General features: G+C 42.9%; 1 protein-coding gene across 2 annotated transcripts in view; it reads left to right on the top strand.

Moving 5' to 3' along the window:
- The window catches only part of LOC141137341 (uncharacterized), a 90,762-nt gene that overhangs the window by 12,601 nt on the left and 57,219 nt on the right, over positions 1 to 20,942 (top strand). For both annotated transcript variants that reach the window (XM_073624578.1, XM_073624577.1), the window contains exon 4: positions 8,752 to 8,940. In XM_073624578.1, coding sequence (XP_073480679.1) covers positions 8,752 to 8,940 — 189 coding nt within the window. The remainder of the gene's footprint in view (positions 1 to 8,751; positions 8,941 to 20,942) is intronic.

The raw sequence follows: 20,942 nt of genomic DNA, 5'->3' as shown, positions 1-20,942 counted from the left end.
TCCATGGGTTTCTGGGGACTACAAACGATCCCTTGAAGACTGCTGCTGATGCTGAGTGTTATCCTCCACCTCCATGCTGACACAATCCTCCTCCTCTTCTTCTTCCTGTGTGATCAGCGAGCCTGCAGGAATACTAGTATCTGGATAAAGGGGGCCTTGAGAGGTAAGGAAGTCCTCCTCTTCCTCCCGCTGTTCTGCCTCAAGTGCCCTGTCCATTATTCTGCGAAGTGTGTGCTCCAACAGAAAGACAAGAGGGACAGTATCACTGATGCATGCACTGTCACTGCTCACCATCCTCATGGCCTCCTCAAATGGTGATAGGACAGTGCATGCATCCTTGATTAGTAGCCACTGGCGTGGCGAAAAAAAGCCATGCTCCCCGACCCTGTCCTGGTGCCATACTCACACAGGTACTCATTGCTGGCCCTCTGCTGCATGTGCAGCTGCTGCAGCATTGCCAACGTTGAGTTCCACCTGGTGGGCATGTCACAAATGAGGTGGTTCTTGGGCAGGTTGCATTCTCTTTAAATGTCAACCACCTCCGAGCCTGCCCCTGCAGAGCTGACAGAATCTCTGCCCCAGTGTGGCTCCTGTCCCCTAAGCAGACCAACTCAAGTAGCACATGGCATCTTTTTGCCTGAGTACTTGTGTAACCCCTTGAATGCCTACGGAGCACTGCTGGTTCAGAGGAGAAATTTGCAGAGGAAGAGGCCATAGAGGAAGAAGAAGAGGAGGGGGTGGAGGAGAGAGCTGTGGCAGAATCACCACTAGCATTTTGGAGGCATGATGGCGGAACAAGCTCCAACAACACTGAACCCTGTCCTGCATCCTCCCCAGCTGCCAGCAGAGTTATCCAGTGTGCCGTGAAAGAAAGGTAATGTCCCTGTCCATGCCTGCTGGACCATAAGTCAGCAGTAATATGCACCTTACTGCTGACCGCCCTGTCCAACGAGGCCAAGACATTGCCTTCCACATGCTGGTAGAGAGCCGGAATGGCCTTCCGTGAAAAGAAATGGCGTTTGGGAACCTGCCACTGAGGTACCACACATTCCACAAATTCACGAAAGGGGGCAGAGTCTACCAGCTGAAAAGGCAGCAGTTGCAGTGCTAGCAATTTGGCCAAGCTCGCATTCAGACGCCGAGCATGTGGATGTCTGGGACCAAATTTCTTTTGACGGTTTAGCAACTGGGGTAGGGAAATTTGCCTGCTAAAATCCGATGTTGGTGTACTGCTAGCAGATTGGCCACAAGTACTTGGGACACCTATTTCTATACCTTCCATCCACTCAGTGCAGGTTTCTGAAAGGACTGGATGTATAGTGGGGTTGGAGATCCCAGCTGATGAGGAGCAAGGAGAGGTCCACCTTGTTCTTTGATGTGGGTCTTTTAAGTCCTGTTGTCAACGGACTGCATGGGAGGTCGTCATATGTCTGGTCAAGCATGTGGTGCCGAAATGGCTGCTGTTTTGGCCACGCTTTATATGCTTCAGACATATGTTGCAAACAGCAACGGTGCACACATATCAAAAAAGGCCCACATCAAAGAACTTTTCAAAATATGTGGGGAGTCAGCAGCACCCTGCACCTGCTTAGCTCTGCGGTGTGATGCAATAGGGTGGCTGCCCTTAAGCTGCCCCCTGGAGGGCATCCTGCCTCATTGGAGTTGTGCCTCCTCCTCTCTTCTATCAGGCACCCAAGTAGAGTCAGTGACCTCATCATCCCCTCCCTCCTCATCACTGGAGGAAACTTGGCAGTATGCTGCAGCTGGGGGAACATGACTGCCAGTTTCTTGACCTTTTTGGGCACCCCCTCTCTCTAGGCTCACATTACTCCCTTCCTCAACCTGGGTACCTTCATCGGAGCCTTCAGATCACTGTGCATCCTCCTGCAGCATGTACCTGACACTGTGGTCTAATAGTTCGGGGGACTCCTCCGTGCATGATGGTGGGGCTAGGGAAGGAGTGACTGTTGACATGGAGCCGATGGAATAGGCCGCTTTGGCAGCTGCATTGGCAGGAAAACTACTCTGATCCTGGGTGACAGAGGATGAGGAGGATCAGGAGGGCTTTGTTATCCATTCCACCAACACTTCTGCATGTTGTGGCTCAATAACACGGCCAGCTGCAGAAAAAAAGGACAAGCGTGCCCCACGGCCACATGCTGGGGATGCACCGTGTCCATGACTAGCACTGTCGACTGTAGACACAAAGCCTGCTTGCCCTCTTTTAGTGGCCTGTGAGTGTCTGCCTCTCCTTGGTGACCTTCCGGACATTCTGTAAATTTTGTTTAGCAAAACCACACTACACTGTATTGTGTACTGTGTACACCACCAAAAAAGTAGTAGCAAGTGCACTAGGGGTGCACAGTACTTTGTACACCAACAGAAGTGTAATAACAACTATGGGTGCACTGTATGTATTGTGTACTGTGTACACCATTGGAAAAGTAGTACACTATGGGTGCACGGTACTGTGTACACCAACAGAAGTGTAATAACAACTATGGGTGTACTGTATGTATTGTGTACTGTGTACACCAACAGAAAAGTAGTAGAAACTGCTCTAGGGGTGCACATTACTGTGTACACCAACAGAAGTGTAATAACAACTATGGGTGCACTGTATGTATTGTGTACACCACCAGGAAAGTAGTAGCAACTGCACTAGGGGTGCACGGTACTGTGTACACCAACAGAAGTTTAATAACAACTATGGGTGCACTGTATGTATTGTGTACTGTGTACACCACCAGAAAAGTAGTACACTACGGGAGCACGGTACTGTGCACACCAACAAAAGTGTAATAACAATTATGGGTGTACTGTATGTATTGTGTACTGTGTACACCACCAGAAAAGTAGTAGCAACTGCACTAGGGGAGCACAGGACTGTGTACACCAACAGAAGTGTAATAACAAATATGGGTGTACTGTATTGTGTACACTACCAGAAAAGTAGTAGCAACTGCACTAGGGGTGCAGGGTACAGTGTACACTAACAGAAGTGTAATAACAACTATGGGTGTACTGTATTGTGTACACCACCAGAAAAGCAGTAGCAACTGCACTAAGGGTGCACAGTACTGTGTACACCAACAGAAGTGTAATAACAACTATGCGTGTATTGTATTGTGTACACCACCAGAAAAGTAGTAGCAACTGCACTAGGGGTGCACAGCACCGTGTACACCAACAGAAGTTTAATAACAACTATGGGTGTACTATATGTATTGTGTACTCTGTACACCACCAAAAAAGTAGTAAAACTGCACTAGGGGTGCACGTTACTGTGTACTCCAACAGCAGTGTAATAACAACTATGGGTGCACTGTATGTATTGTGTACACCACCAGGAAAGTAGTAGCAACTGCACTAGGGGTGCACGGTACTGTGTACACCAACAGAAGTTTAATAACAACTATGGGTTCACTGTATGTATGGTGTACTGTGTACACCACCAAAAAGTAAAACACTACAGGTGCATGGTACTGTGTACACCAACAGAAGTGTAATAACAACTATGGGTATATTGTATTGTGTACACCACCAGAAAAGTAGTAGCAACTGCACTAGGGGTGCACGGTACAGTGCACGCTAACAGAAATGCAATCACAACTTTGGGTGTACTGTATTGTGTACACCACCAGAAAAGCAGTAACAACTGAACTAAGGGTGCACGGTACTGTGTACACCAACAGAAGTGTAATAACAACCATGGGTGTATTGTATTGTGTACACCACCAGAAAAGTAGTAGCAACTGCACTAGGGGTACACGGTACTGTGTACACCAACAGAAGTTTAATAACAACTATGGGTGCACTGTATGTATTGTGTACTGTGTACACCACCAGAAAAGTAGTACACTACGGGTGCACGGTACTGTGTACACCAACAGAAGTGTAATAACAACTATGGGTGTACTGTATTTATTGTGTACTGTGTACACCACCATAAATGTAGTAGCAACTGCACTAGGGGTGCACAGTACTGTGTACACCAACAGAAGTATAATAACAAATATGGGTGCACTGTATGTATTGTGTACTGTGTACACCACCAGAAAAGTAGTAGCAACTGCACTAGGGGTGCACGGTACTGTGTACCATGCACCAACAGAAGTGTAATAACAACTATGGGTGTATTATATTGTGTACACCACCAGAAAAGTAGTAGCAACTGCACTAGGGGTGCATGGTACTGTGTACACCAATAGAAGTGTAATAACAATTATGGGTGTACTGTATTGTGTACACCACCAGAAAAGTAATAGCAACTGCACTATGGGTGCACGGTACTGTGTACACCAACAGAAGTGTAACAATAAATATGGGTGTACTGTGTACACCACCAGAAAAGTAGTAGCAACTGCACTATGGGTGCACAGTACTGTGTACTGTGTACACCGCCTGAAGTATATTAGAAAAAGTACACCAGGAACGGCCTGCAGTCATATATATCTAAACTGGATACAGTGGATATTTTTATATATATATATATATATATATATATATATATATATATATATATATATATATATATATATATATACGAGATTGTCTGTATATACATATATTAAATACACTGCAGCTAACTGAATAACCTGCCTGCCAGAAGTATATTAGAAAAAGTACACCAGGAACGGCTTGCAGTCAGATATAGCTAAACTGTATGCAGTGGATATATATATATATATATATATATATATATATATATATATATATATATATATATATATATATATAAATATATATATATGACTGTCTGTATATATATGTTAAATACACTGCAGCTAACTGAATAACCTGCCTGCCTGCTCAATCTAAATGACACTCTCTCTCCGTCCATGCCAACAACACACTACACGGGGCCGACGTGCAGGCAGCCTTATATAGTGTGGGGCGTCGACTTAGACCCCTGAGCCATGATTGGCAAAAGGCACCCTGCGCGCACTGGGCGCTGAGGGCGCTGAGATTGTCCAAAGCATGCAGGTCATGGTGCATGCTTTGGCCAATCATCATACAGCAATGCACTGCGCTCCCGCAGTGCATTATGGGCCGTTACACGCAGCTCGAATTTGGCGCGAACAGCCCATAATGTTCGGTTATCGACGAATGGGCGAACAGCCAATGTTCGAGTCGAACTCATGTTCGACCCGAACAAAAAACTCATCCCTAGTAGCTGCCCTAATACAATTCACATTATGTGTGAAAAAAAAACAACACACTCCAAAGGTGTACAAGGTCTAGACCTTCTTCCCAACTACATAAATATACACTGTACAAAAGTGTATTGATCATTTACAGAATGATTATTTCATTCTCATGTTTATGGACATCAGTTCAGAATAACCTTGAATAAGAATTGCTTTCACACTGTTGCATAAGCACTATTAAAACCACAAAAAAAGTGGCATTCGTGGAGTGCAATAGTCTCTGCTTAGCCATTTATAGAATCACTCTTGACACTTAGAATGGGATAAAAATGTAGCGTTTTTCTGAATAAAAACACTCTCCCTGTGATATTTCCTATCTGACATCGACCTTACACTCCACTTCTTTCTGATTGCTTATTAGATATATAAGCTGCATAGAAAAGGTGTATTATTATGTACTGTTTATTATATCACATATAGAGATTTCAAATTTCCAGAAATGTGGAAGCCATGAGAAAAAAACATGTTCCCCCTGTTTTTTTCCAGAAAAAATAAATTTTTTGGAAAAAAAAAAAGGAAATACAGCGTGGAGTAGTTTTACAAATTGAAAGTCATTTTGTTACACTGGGAATGTTAAATGCAGTGAAATAAAAGCGCAGCTTATTCAGTAAATAAACTAAACTTGCTTTTTAAAATTGCATTTTATATTATGAATGGAATAACAAGGACTGTGTATGTTAAGAACATTTCAGCTATACAGCACATGAGACCAGATAACCACCTCCACTTTCCCTCAAAATGATGTAAAAGCTTCCTGCCAATATGCATTTTTAGTTAAAACCAAAGGGTCCAAAAGTTACGTCCACCCACACTATAGGTCCCACCATTTTGCCAGGAACAAATCAATGGGTAAATAAAAACACTGAAGTAAAGTGATAAAGCCGCCACTTGAATAGCAAATTATCATAAATCTACCATATAAACAAATATAGTGATATAGTAAGTAGTGGCGCTGTGTGTTAACAAAAAATACACAAAAAATGTATATAAGTAAATGAACACTAAACCATAAATGACAAATCACCCGGAGACAAGTGATAATCTGTGAAATATGAATAACAATAAACAAAGTCCACAGATTGAATCAGTCCTTCAAATATGATATTTGGACATCAATAAGGGTTCACAGAGGATAATAAGCAGGTTTAAATTAAGTTCATCCACCACACCGCCTGCAATTAGTGACTCCGCTCCCCTCTAGGTGTTCACTCACCAGATGAACTTGCCTTGCTCTTATGCTCGGCAAATAAGCATCAACCCACACAGGGTTAACAAATCCATCAATCTCCAATCCATAATGTTGATCCCATGGAAACTCCACATATAAAAAATAAAGTACTCCAATAGTGCAGTAACGTTTGATCAAAATTTATTAAGGTTAAAAAACTTAAAATATTGCAATCAAATTAAGTCAGATAAATTACGCATGTAATGAATCCACTGCAGCAGTATAAGACCGGCATATCATGGTCACAGCGGACCCAACGTGTGTATAGCGGTATCTCACCCACACAGACATCGTCACAGTCGGAGAATCACTTCCGGTATTGCATCTGATGTTACTCCTGGTTGCCATACAGCCTAGTCCCGACGTATTTTGTCATCACAACTTCCTCCTGGGATCCCCTATACACACAATGGGTCCCCTGTGACCATGATATGCCGATCTCATGCTGCTGCAGTGGATTCATTACATGTGTAATTTATCTGATTTAATTTAAGTCTTGAAGTTTTTAACTTTAATACATTTTGATCAAATAATACTGCACTATTGGAGCACTTTATTTTTTATATGTGGCACTTCCATGGGATCAACATTATGGATTGGAGATCGATTAATTTTTTAACCCTGTGTGGGTTGATGCTTATTTGCCGAGCATGAGAGTGCAAGGCAACTTCATCTGGTGAGTAGACACCTAGAGGGGAGCAGAGTCACCAATTGCACACGGTGTGGTGGATGAACTTAATTTAAACCTGCCTATTATCCTCTGTGAACCCTTATTGATGTCCAAATATCATATTTGAAGGACTGATTCAATCTGTGGACTTATTTATTGGTTATCCTATTTCACTGATTATCACTTGTCACTGGGTGATTTGTCATTTATGGTTTAGTGTTCATTTACTTATATACATTTTTTGTGTTTTTTTGTTAACACACAGTGCCACTATGTACTATATCACTATATTAGTAGATACTGTAGATTTTTGCATTTTTAGTTGTTGACAATGCTGGTTCAGAAGCATATATTGCTCTTGCAAGTGTTTCATCAATTTTCAGGTGTCAATTTATCTATAAATAAAGGGATTGTGTATTTTTGGGAGGCAGTGGTTTATCACACTTCCTTACTTGGAAATGCTGCTGGTGAAGAAACACTAAGTGATGATCCAGAAGCAGCAGAAAGAGTGTTTCTGGAATGAGAACTCTGGATCATTTAATTCCATAAAGTATTTTTTATGTCTTCAGGGCACCTCTGGCATGCATGGATGTGTTTTGTCATCCTTGTAGCATTTGGAAAAGAAAATTGCAGCTTTGCTCTCAGTAGATATTTCTCTGTGGAAATGTTTCCAAATTCTAGATGTTGGTCTCACCATTTTACTCAGAGGAGGAAAAGAAAAAACTATTTACTAAGCAGACTATAGGTAAAAATGATGCTGTGATGGTGGAGAATCATTTAAAGGTTTAAAAAGATTAACTAATTTGTCAGACAAATTTACTGTCTTACCTGTCAATTAAAGCCTGAGAGGTCAGAAACTATCTACTGTATCCCAACAATCACCCAACTGTAAGAGGTACAAGATGGAGCCCACAAGCAAACGAAACTGGAGCCTTTCCCCTGCAGTCCCCCCTAGTGGCAGAAATACATATTTCTCCTGTTTGAGAACTGCATTGAAAAGTGAAGTGTTTCTTGAATTGTACTCCAGGATTTGCTTGTCTTCAGCTGAGAGAACTTGCAAGTTTGAATACCGTGTCATAGATATATTATTTATCATTGTAAAATAACATATTCCACACTTCTTTTTTAAAAAAAAATCCAGAAAAAAAAAACAAAAAAATGGCTTTAAAAAAATGAATTAAAAAAAAACATTTTTTTCCCCAATTTTTCCATTTTTTTTTCCCCCAATTTTTAAATTTTAAATAGGCTTTCCCATCTTTAATCACATATCATTTTCACATGTATAACATGATATGAAAATACATCACGCATCAAACATAGGCCATATGGAGGACTGGGCTAAGAAACGTTTATTCAAGCTTGATATAATTCACAACTTTATCTTGTCTATCTATCTTCAGAACAGATAAAACTGTTTACCAAAAAGTTATAGCCTTAATATAGCAGAATATTCAGACATCCACTTTTCCTTTAAGACTCAGCTTAGTCTGATATTACTAGACGTTACCAGGCTAAGATGTAATTAACCTACTTTGAGTTATTTCTCAGATATGTACTTCACATTTAAACTATTTCACTCTGCATGTGAGAAGCAAGAGGAAGTGAGAAATCAAGTTAATAGTATTTTGTTTTTTTCTATTTAGATTCAAAATCAGACACGTTCAGCAAACACCTGAAGCTACCGAAGGATTCAGTGCTAAAAGAATGCTGTGAAAGTCTTCAAGAAGAAGCTTCAGACCGCTGGGCTAAGAAAAGGAAGCAGTTTAAAGAGACCAAGAACTACAATTCAGCTGGAGGCAGCTCAATAACCAGCAACATCACTGAGGAGTCTGGTTAGTCAACATTTAATATATACAGTATCTCATAAAAGTGAGTACACCCCTCACATTTTTGTAAATATTTTATTATATCTTTTAATGTGAAAACACTGAAGAAATGACACTTTGCCACAATGTAAAGTTGTATGTACAGCTTGTATAACAGTGTAAATTTTCTGTCCCCTCAAAATAACTCAACACACAGCCATTAATGTCTAAACTGCTGGCAACAAAAGTGAGTACACCCCTAAGTAAAAATGTCCAAATTGGGCCCAAAGTGTCAATATTTTGCGTGGCCACCATTATTTTTCAGCACTGCCTTAACACTCTTGGGCATGGAGTTCACCAGAGCTTCACAGGTTGCCACTGGAGTCCTCTGTCACTCCTCCATGACAACATCATGGAGCTGGTGGATGTTAGAGACCTTTGCGCTCTACCACCTTCCGTTTGAGGATGCCCCACAGATGCTCAATAGGGTTTAGATCTGGAGACATGCTTGGCCAGTCTATCATCTTTACCCTCAACTCCTTTAGCTAGGCAGTGGTTGTCTTGGAGGTGTGTTTGGGGTCGTTAGCATGTTGCAATACTGCCCTGCGGCCCAGTCTCCGAAAGGAGGGGATCATGCTCTGCTTCAGTATGTCACAGTACATGTTGGCATTCATGGCTACCACAATGAACTGTAGCTCCCCAGCGCCGGAAGCACTCATGCAGCCCCAGACCATGACACTCCCACCACCATGCTTGACTGTAGGCAAGACACGCTTGTCTTTGTACTCCTCACCTGGTTGCCGCCACACAAGCTTGATACCATCTGAACCAAATAAGTTTATCTTGGTCTCATCAGACCACAGGACATGGTTCCAGTAATCCATGTCCTTAGACTGCTTGTCTTCAGAAAACTGTTTGCGGGCTTTTTTGTGCATCATCTTTAGAAGAGGCGTATGGTCTGAGCACTGGCAGGCTGACCCCCTACCTCTTCAACCCCATGCAGAAATCTTGACAGCACTCATACGTCTATTTCCCAAAGACAACCTCTGGATATGACGTTGAGCAAGTGCACTCAACTTTTTTGGTCGACCATGGTGAGGCCTGTTCTGAGTGGAACCTGTCCTGTTTAACTGCTGTATGGTCTTGGCCACTGTGCTGCAGCTCAGTTTCAGGGTCTTGGCAATTTTATTATAGATTAGGCCATTTTTATGTAGAGCAACAATTCTTTTTTTCATATCCTCAGGGAGTTCTTTGCCATGAGGTGCCATGTTGAACTTGCAGTGACCAGTATGACATAGTGAGAGCGATAACACCAAATTTAACAAACCTGCTCCCCATTCACACCTGAGACCTTGTAACACTAATGAGTCACATGACACTGGGGAGGGAAAATGGGTAATTGGGCCCAATTTTACTTAAGGGTGTACTCACTTTTGTTGCCAGCGGTTTAGACATTAATGGCTGTATGTTGAGTTATTTTGAGGGGACAGCAAATTTACACTGTTATACAAGCTGTGCACTACTTTACATTGTAGCAAAGTGTCATTTCTTCAGTGTGGTCACATGAAAAGATATAATAAAATATTTACAAAAATGTGAGGGGTGTACTCACTATTGTGAGATACTGTAGCTTCAGAGTGCCATAAAGTGCACGTGTTAACTAGTAGGAAATACAAAAAAAGCAACATGATACTATTCTACAACCTAACTCTAGAGCTTCCCCAGTAATATGCATATGTGAAGGGGATTCAAATAATAAAAGGATGATGTAATTAGCATGGAAAGCAAGGCTTAGCACCCAACTTCCAACATACTCAACTAGACTGCCCTGTTGCACCAATGCTAATGTGTGGTGTTTTGCACATTAATGTACATTTCTTTAAAAAAGAACTTCACTCCTGCGATGTTCTGGTTCCTCTGCTTCTCTTCCACGCTGCCATCTTCAAATGTCCTGCGCATACGCAGATATGCTGCAGGTCCCAAAGACCTGGCAGAGACTTGCAGCACAAGCATGTAGGAATCCTGGGTGCTGGTTTCTGCTTTATGGCACTTTGTAGATATCTGTGCTATGCTTGTGCATGTGCAGAACCCTGTGACACGTTCATATTCATTCTATAAATTTCTGCCAGTTGCCTGGCAGGGAGCAGGGTCATGTCTACACATGTGCGGAATGGTAAGGCAGGCATGTGCCCAATTAGCCCATCACTAAAACCATCTTTTGGGTTGTGTGACATGGATATACCAGGAGGGAGCGGAGGGGTCCCTACGTCATTCTCACCTAGGCGAGAAAGCAGGAAGTGCTGGGCTGCAGCACAAAAAAAGATAAAAGCCCTTTCAAATGAAGGGGAAACAAGAGCACAAAAAAAAGTTATTTTAATAGGTGAAGGTCTGCTTTAAGGCAATCCAATTATTTTGAATAGGCTGCCAACTCATTTCAATGCATATTTTAACAAATTGCACAATTTTTTACAGCTCAGGACACCGCAACACTCTGATTGTTTACATCCTTGTGTTAAACTTATTTGTGTGTCACTATGTTTTGCAGTAATGCATATTTTAATGTGCATTACCTCAACACAATAGTCTAAGGCTAGGTTTCCACTAGTGCGTCCACAAAGTCGCGCGATTTTGCCGCGATTTTTTACCGCGATTTTACCGCGACTTTTTACCGCGATTTGAAGCAATGCCTGTATCTATAGACCTCAAGTCGCATCAAAGTGGGACCAAAGTAGTGCAGGGACTACTTTGAAGTCGCTGCGACTTGAAGTCGCACAGATATGAACGGTACTCATTGGAAATCATGGGAAACAATTTGTCATGCGACTTTTCAGTCCCAAGTCGCATGAAAAGTCGCACTAGTGGAAACAGAGCCTAATGGACCCTTAGGCTATGTTTCCACTATTGCATCCCCAAAGTCGCGCGATTTTGCCGCGATTTTTTACCGCGATTTTACCACGACTTTTTACCGCGATTTGAAGCAATGCCTGTATCTATGGACCTCAAGTCGCATCAAAGTGGGACCAAAGTAGTGCAGGGACTACTTTGAAGTCGCTGCGACTTGAAGTCGCATAGATATGAACGGTACTCATTGGAAATCATGGGATACAATTTGTCATGCGACTTTTCAGTCCCAAGTCGCATGAAAAGTCGCACTAGTGGAAACAGAGCCTAATGGACCCTTAGGCTATGTTTCCACTATTGCATCCCCAAAGTCGCGCGATTTTGCCGCGATTTTTTACCGCGATTTTACCGCGACTTTTTACCGCGATTTGAAGCAATGCCTGTATCTATGGACCTCAAGTCGCATCAAAGTGGGACCAAAGTAGTGCAGGGACTACTTTGAAGTCGCTGCGACTTGAAGTCGCATAGATATGAACGGTACTCATTGGAAATCATGGGATACAATTTGTCATGCGACTTTTCAGTCCCAAGTCGCATGAAAAGTCGCACTAGTGGAAACAGAGCCTTAATAATTTAAAAAGAACTCTAAGCAACAACTAAATACACAGTTGAAGTACATACATTTGCTCTTTACAGTCTTGTGATTAGGACTCCAATTAAAAAAGCATCTAAGAGGTGCTGGGACTTTGACGTAAGATCATACAAGGTAATGAGAAGACAAAAACATTTGCAGAGCCCATTGGCCCAGGTTTGGCTGCTCACAATAGACAAGGCTAAACTCAAGTGGGTACCCAGTAGGTTACCAGAAAAAAACACGGACCAATGAATGGAGCGCCAGACCAAATGATAAAACGACTTATATAGGCATGGGGCAGGGTCACCGGGTGATGTAATCCGGTGACCCCGCCCCTTATGACGTCACAGCCTGGAGCATGATGGGTCCATGACGTCACAAGGGGGTGTGGTCTCCAGATGAGGTAATGGGATTGCCACGCCCCATCGTTATTTAAGAAATGCAGGACATCGGCGCCGACAGATCAGCAGGACACAGCATCGGAGGAGGGTCATCGGCGGAAGCAGCGGCAGAGGAAGAAGAACACTGGACAAAGAAGAGCGGAAGAAGCAGGGGGAGAAGGAGAAGACCGGAGGATGAAGATGCGGGAGAAGATGGAGGAAGACCGGAGGAAGAAGCGGAGAAGAAGAAGAAGATTTTTAATAAAAGACTTGTCAAAAACTGTCTACTGTATTTTTTAACACTACACTACTTTTTTTCCAGGTGAATGGGTAGGTCCATACTCATTCACATAGGGGGGCCGGGATCTGGGGGCCCTCTTGTTAAAGGGGGCTTCCAGATTCCGATAAGCCCCCCGCCCGCAAACCCCGACAACCACTGAGCAAGGGTTGTCGGCAAGAGGCCCTTGTCCCCATCAACATGGGGGCAAGGTGCTTTGGGGTGGGGGGGTGCAGAGCCCCCCCGCCCCAAAGCACCCATCCCCCCATGTTGAGGGCATGCGGCCTTGTAGGGTTCAGGAGGGGGGAGGCCGCTCGCTCATCCCCTCCATTTCCTGACCTGCCGGGCTGCATGCTTGGATAAGGGTCTGGTATGGATTTTAGGGGGACCTCCACGCCATTTTTTTTACATTTTGGCATGGGGGTCCCCTCCAAATCCATACTAGACCCAAGGGCCTGGTATGGACCTGGGGGGGACCCCACGCTGCTTTTTTCACTATTTTTTTTTTTTAGCTGGCATTTTTTTTTTTTTTACATTGAGCGGGAAGCCAACTGACAGTTGATGATACATCAGTTGTTAAGAATGCGAACGCAAAATGAAAATCGCGGTAAAAACGCAGTACTTGCATTTTGGATGCGGGTCCATTGAATTCTATCACAAGCAAAACTTTATTTTACGGGAAAAAGAGAACCCAACCCTTTCCAAAAACACAGAGGCACAAAAATGCATCGATTTAAACATGTTCCATAGGAACCCATGTTAAAAAATTTCCCTGCATTTCTGCAAAATGCATCAAAAAACGCATAAGTATGAATCGAGCCTTAGTGCTAGTTTACACCAGATATAGTTCCGTGCGCTTTTTTTCTGCACTAAAAATGTATCCTGTACAGCCTGATTCCCTACTGCGCATGCATGAGTCGCGCTGAGTGTCCTGACTGGTCCCTGCTGTCTTCTGGGACCTGTGTGTCTCCCAGAAGACAGCGGGGGGGACGGAGGAGGGGCCAGAGGCCAGAAGTGGAAGCAAATACCTGTATTCTGGTGCAGAAACTGACCGGAAACTGATTGGAACTGACTGCATTGGTGTGAACTAAAGCCATTGAAATACATAGTGTGAACTGACCCTTAAGCTTTTTCCTATACTTGACTGACAGCATTGTGGAATGCAAAAGAGTCTTATATATAGGCCTTCTGCCAGTCTCCCAAAGTGTTTCTATGCAGATGATTATTACTGACTGGTACCAGGTCAGAGTCAGGTCCTTATACTAGACTATACATGCATTGCATTCCATTCTTTTCTTTTGTAAATTAATACATCATTGCATTACATCTTTATATCTACCCAGAGTCCAGGTTTAACAAAAGCCACCTTTGCATCAAATTATTATCTTCAAAAACAGCAGGTGCATATACTCTAAAAGAAACTACTCCACTGAGACCTTGCTATTATAACGTAGAAAAAAACGTTTCATTATGTAAAAAGCAGCTAAATAACGTGATGTGATGATAGTGTCACTTAAATTTTTACACTGTTTTAAGAACTTATTTAATTTGATACAATGCTATCATTGTACACATGCATTGTCTGTTTGTTTGCTTTTAATAGTTTTTTCCTCAGTCCATAGTTAGGAGATGCCCTATATAGTTAGTCCCACCCTGCTTCTTCATGCTTGAAGCAGAGTTCCGCCGGAAAAAGAAAATTAAAAGTCAGCAGCTTCAAATACTAATACTAAAATTATTATTATTATTATTATACAGGATTTATATAGCGTCGACAGTTTACGCAGCGCTTTACAACATTAGGGCACACAATACAAGTACAATACAATTCAACACAGGAGGAATCAGAGGGCCCTGCTCGTTAGAGCTTACAATCTAGGAGAGAGGGCCAAGTTATACAAAAGGGTAATAACTGTGGGGGATGAGCTAATGGAGAAAATAGTGCAGTTGTTAAATGGAGGCAGAATAGGCTTCTCTGAAGAGGAAAGTTTTCAGGGATCACCTAAAGGTGGATAAATTTGGAGACAGTCTGACAGATTGGGGTAGCGAATTCCAGAGGATAGGCGAGGCTCGGGAGAAGTCCTGGAGGCGGATATGGGAGGAGGTGATGAAGGAGCTAGACAGCAGAAGGTCTTGGGAAGAACAGAGGTGGCGATTAGGTTGGTATTTTGAGATTAGGCTAGTGATGTAGCTGGGGGCAGAGTTGTGGATGGCTTTGTAACTTATTGTTAGTATTTTGAATTTAATTCGTTGGGTGAGTGGTAGCCAGTGGAGGGATTGGCAGAGAGGGGTAGCAGACACTGAGCGGTTTGTAAGGTGGATGAGTCTGGCAGCAGCATTCATGATGGACTGAAGGGGGGATAGTCTATTAAAAGGTAAGCCTATGAGGAGGGAGTTGCAGTAGTCGAGGCGAGAGATAACCAGGGAGTGAATCAGGAGCTTTGTGGTTTCATTGGTTAGAGAGGGACGTAGTTTAGAGATGTTGCGGAGGTTGAGGCGGCAAGCTTTGGAAAGTGGATGTGGGGCCGAAAGGAGAGTTCAGAATCCAGGATAACACCTAGCACCCTGACATGTGGGGACGGGTGGATGGTTTTGCCATTGCTCTTGACAGAGAAGTCAGGGGAAGAGGCACGTGGGGGAGAAAATATTATAAGCTCGGTTTTGGACAAGTTGAGTTTGAGGAAGTGATGTGACATCCATACAGATATGTCGGTTAGTAAGTTAGTGATGTGTGAGGAGACTGATGGAGTGAGTTGAGGGGTGGAGAGATAGGTTTGTGTGTCGTCAGCATAGAAATGATATTGAAAGCCATGAGAGGCTATCAGCTGACCCAGGGATGAGGTGTAGATTGAAAATAAAAGAGGTCCAAGAACAGAACCTTGGGGGACCCCGACAGAGAAGGGAAGAGGAGTGGAGGAAGTAGAATTGTAAGTGACATTGAATGTGCGTTGGGATAGGTAGGATGAGAGCCACTGAAGAGCACAGTCACGGAGACCGAGGGAGTAGAGTTTTTTGAGGAGGAGGGGGTGGTCAGCCGTGTCAAAGGCAGCTGAAAGATGCAGAAGTAGGAGTACAGAATAGTGTCCGTTGGTTTTTGCAGTTAGTAGGTCATTTGTGAGTTTTAACCACTTACCGACCGGCTCCTGTACATATACGTCGGCACTTTGAAGATGGATATCTCGGTAACGGCAGCAGCTGCTGCCCCAACCGAGGTATCCATCTTTACAGGAGCCGGTTCTTTGTACGATAATGGTGGTCTCTGTGGCGCGTTTGCCGCGAGATCACCATTATCGGCGGCAGGAGAGGTGCCACCCCCCCTCTCGCCGCTTACCGGAGCCATTGGTAGCGGCGGAGGCGATCGGGACCTTTCTGTGCCTGGGTATGGAGACGAGTGAGGCTAAGATGGCCGCCACCCATCTCCATACCATTGGACGGCTGAAGCGACGTCATTACATCAGCTCCGCCCACTTTTCTTAAAGGCATATTTTTTTTAATGTCATTTTTTCAAACAACTTTTTTTTTTTTTTTTTTTTGCATTTTAGTCCAAATATGAGATCTGAGGACTTTTTGACCCCAGATCTCATATTTAAGAGGACCTGTCATGCTTTTTTCTATTACAAGGGATGTTTACATTCCTTGTAATAGGAATAAAAGTGACACCATTTTTTTTTTAAAACAGTGTAAAAATAAATAAAATATTGTAAAATAAATAATAATTAAAAATTTTTTTAAACCCCCCCCCGTCCTGACCAGCTCCCGCGCAGAAGCGAACGCATACGCGAGTAGCGCCCGCATATGAAAGCGGTGGTCAAACCACACATGTGAGGTATTGCCGCGACCGGTAGAGCGAGAGCAATAATTCTAGCTCTAGACCTCTTCTGTAGCGCAAAACATGCAACCTGTAGAATTTTTTAAACATCGCCTATGGAGATTTTTAGGGGTAAAAGTTTGACGCCATTCCACGAGCGGGCGCAATTTTGAAGCGTGACATGTTGGGTATGAATTTACTTGGTGTAACATTATATTTCACAATATAAAAAAAAAATTGGGCTAACTTTACTGTTTATTTTTTTATTCAAAAAAGTGAATTTTTTCCAAAAAAAGTGCGCTTATAAGACCGCTGCGCAAATACGGTACAAAAAAAAAGTATTTCAATGTCCGCCATTTTATTCTCTAGGGTGTTAGAAAAAAAAGAATATATAATGTTTGGGGGTTCTAAGTAATTTTCTAGCAAAAAAACCTGTTTGTAAACACCTAAAATCCAAAACGAGGCTAGTCCTTAAGTGGTTAAAAGAGCAGTTTCTGTGGAGTGTTGAGGGCGAAATCCAGATTGAAGGGGATCAAGAAGGTTGTTCTTAATGAGGTGGTCACTCAGTTGGTTGTAAACCAAGCGCTCAAGTAGTTTAGAGGAAAAGGGGAGCAAGGAGATAGGGCGTAGGTTGTTAAGATTGGTAGGGTCCAAGGACAGCTTTTTAAGTATGGGGGTGACCAGTGCATGTTTTAGAGCAGTGGGGAAGATGCCAGAGGTGAGGGAGAGATTGAAGATGTGGGTTAGAGAGTGTAGGATGGGGTCAGAGGGTGACCGTAGCATTTGAGAGGGAATAGGGTCCAGGGGACAGGTGGTTAGGTGGGCGATAGAAAGGAGTTTAGCAACTTCGTCTGTAGTAGCAGATTTGAATAGGGGGAGTGTCAGTTGTATCTGTTGACATGGGGTCTTAGCTAGGGGAGATACCTGTAGAGTGGAGATTTCATCACGGATAAAATAAGGACACTTACCTGTCCTGGGCACCCACGATGTCCTTGCCCGAAGCTGACCCATCCTTCGGCTCCTGGGTTGAGGTGCCAGCATCTTTAGTAAGGGAATCAGGAAGTGAAGCCTTGTGGCTTCACAGCCTGATTCCCTACTGCGCATGCGTGAGTCGCGCTGAGTGTCCTGACTGGTCCCTGCTGTCTTCTGGGACCTGTGTGTCTCCCAGAAGACAGCGGGGGGGACGGAGGAGGGGCCAGAGGCCGGAAGTGGAAGCAAATACCTGTATTAGACAGGTATCTGCTCCCCCCTGAAATGTGCCAAATGTAACACCGGAGGGGGGGAGGAACAGGATAAGCGTAAGTTTCATTTTTTGGTGGAACTCCGCTTTAAGGCTCGGTTCACACCTATGCAATTTGCTTTTGATCCGTATCCATTTATGCAGTGCTTTTTGGTGTGTGTTTTGCATTTCTGCACATGCAATTTTACAGCGATTTTGCTGCGATTTCTGTTTTGCATTTTTTTATGCTTTTATTTTGGCCTATTTGTTGTTGGGCAAATTAAAATACGCAAATTGTGGCAAAATTGCAACAAAAACGCACTGCATGCTTTTCGGCAACTTCTACATTGAAGTCTATTGAACCAAAAAAGCAAAAAAAAAAAAACGTTTGCTTTGATCTGATGTTCATCTGTCATGATCTGGACAAGTTTAGATTAAAGCTTTGTACAATCTGTAAGATGTTATTTGGATTGAGTCACTGTCTGCCAAGCTACTGAGACCATAGTTTAGACTATCTAACCACAAATGGATCAGTTATAGAAATCACACTTTGAATGCTTTGATTGCCGAAGCAAAACAGTCAAAAAACAAGTGAGACAGAAAGCAGTCTTTGCTCAACAAGCAGACACTAAGCTAAGTAACTTGTACCTTTCTCAGAGACTTCCACTTAAATCTTTCATTATCAGCACAATGCGACAGAAAAAACATTACATTTTCTGTGGACGCTGAAACACAACAAGAGACAGAACTCTTTGCAGATCAGAAAGTAAGCAGACAAGGTAAATTCTTGGTGAAATCAACTTGCAAGGTTCAACAGAATTATGAAACTGATATAGAAGAACTGCTGGGTAATGTCAATCAGTTATGGTCTAAAACTGTTGATTGCATATTATGCCTTTCTCAGCCTTCGTATGAGGTAATGCAACTAGAAGGCGCTCTCAAACAATGCATTGCTACCTATGAGAGTGGTAAAAGACTGTGCCTTAATTATACTAACCTCTTAAAGCGGTACAACACTGAAGAATTAACAACACAGGAAGAATTAAAGGGATTTGATTAACTTAATATAGAGAGGGAGACAGTTTAGTGCTTCAAACAAAGGCAGAAGTGAGAATCGCACAACTTCATCAATCTAAATCTCATCTCTCTACATCTACAAGACACTCCTCAAGACCCGTTAAGTCTCTACAAACAAGATCTTCCACTCTCAGCCAACAACTTATTAATGCCCATGCAACACTGAAGCTTCTAAAATTCTGGCAGTCTTTGCCCAAAAGAAAGCACAGATGGAAACACAGGTGGAAACACAGGTGAAAGCAAAAGCTTGAAATTAGCGATGGACGCTTTGGAGAAACAATGTGAGAATACCACAGTCATGGCAAGATTAAAGGTTTTAGAGCAAGCTGCTAGCGAAAGTAAAGAACATAACAGCAGCAGGCACTGAGTTTCATTGTATGCATCATATTCCTTACACTGTCTCAAAACTTCTGCTCCAAACTCCCAGCTCTAGCAGCTGAATCCCTCAACCAAAGTGAGTACACTGCACCTACCATATCTCAAGACAATCTGCCTTCTCATTCCCCAGCACACCAGGCTTTCTCACCTCAGTAAACTGTGAACGCTGCTATGCATATAAAGGACAATACACCTTAACATAGGGCTAGTCAATTTCCTTCTACCAAGTATACTGTCCCACAGCTGCAACTCAACATAAATGCAGCCCCAAACTTGCGAAGAACCTCCACTATGCTTCACTGATGCCTGCAGGCACTCAAGTATTGTACTGCTCTCCAGCCCTTCAGCAAACAAACTGCTCCTGTTACTGCCAAGTATTTCAAATTTTGACTCTTCAGTCCAGAGAGCCTGCTGCCATTTTTCTGCACACCAGTTCCTATGTTTTCATGCATAGTTCAGTCACTTAGCCCTGTTTCTACATCAGAGGTATGGCTTTTTGGCTGCAATTCTTCCATTAAGACCACTTCTGGCCAGGCTTCTCCAGACAGTAGATGGGTGTACCTGGATCCCGCTGGCTTCCACCAGTTCTGTGCTGATGGAACTGCTGGACATCTTCCGATGTCAAAGGGAAATAAGAATGATGTGTCTTTCATCTGCTGCAATAAGTTTCCTTGGCCGACCACTGCATTTACAGTCCTCAACAACTTCTTTGTGCTTCTTAAAAAGAGCTAGAACAGCATATCTTGAAACCCCAGTCTGATTTGAAATATTTGCCTGGGGGAGATCTTGCTGATGCAGTATAACTTGTGTCTTGTTGCTGTGCTCACTCTTGCCGTGGTGTATGACCTGTGACATGAAATTGCCTTCCACAAGATCACCTTAGTAGCAGAGTTTGGCTGTTCCTCACCCAGTTTTAAGCCTCCTACACGGCTGTTTCTGTTTCAGTTAATGACTGTGTTTCAACCTACATATGAAATTGATAATCATTAGCATTTGCTTGATATAAGTGGTTAATCATACACCTTACTATAATCCTACAAAATTTCTGACTTTGTGAAAGTGTACAAAGTGTACACATGTAAGAATTGATGCTGGTTTGAAGCCAAAGGGAAGTCACACCAAATATTAATTTGATTCAGATTTCTCTTCTTATAAAAATATAAAATAAATGTAAATATATTTTTAGTGAGCACATAATCTCTGTTCTCAGCTAAGCTTAGTTAAGTGGGGGTGGAGAAACAGCCAAACACTGGTCTTCCCAGCGAATGACTGTGCAGGGGGCATGTCAGCACATGTCTTGGTCATTGAAAGACAGGCAGGCTGTGCTCCCAGCACAGCTAGAATACAGACCATGTTAGAATAGAGGTGCTTCCATGCCTAGCGTGGTCAGTTTGAAATAGGAAAGCAGGGGGACTGCC

The sequence above is a fragment of the Aquarana catesbeiana genome, linkage group LG01 (genome assembly GCF_042186555.1).
Source record: "Aquarana catesbeiana isolate 2022-GZ linkage group LG01, ASM4218655v1, whole genome shotgun sequence".
NCBI lineage: Eukaryota > Metazoa > Chordata > Amphibia > Anura > Ranidae > Aquarana > Aquarana catesbeiana.
Note: the sequence above shows the minus strand (reverse complement) of the source record. Positions and strands in the feature narration are given on the sequence as shown.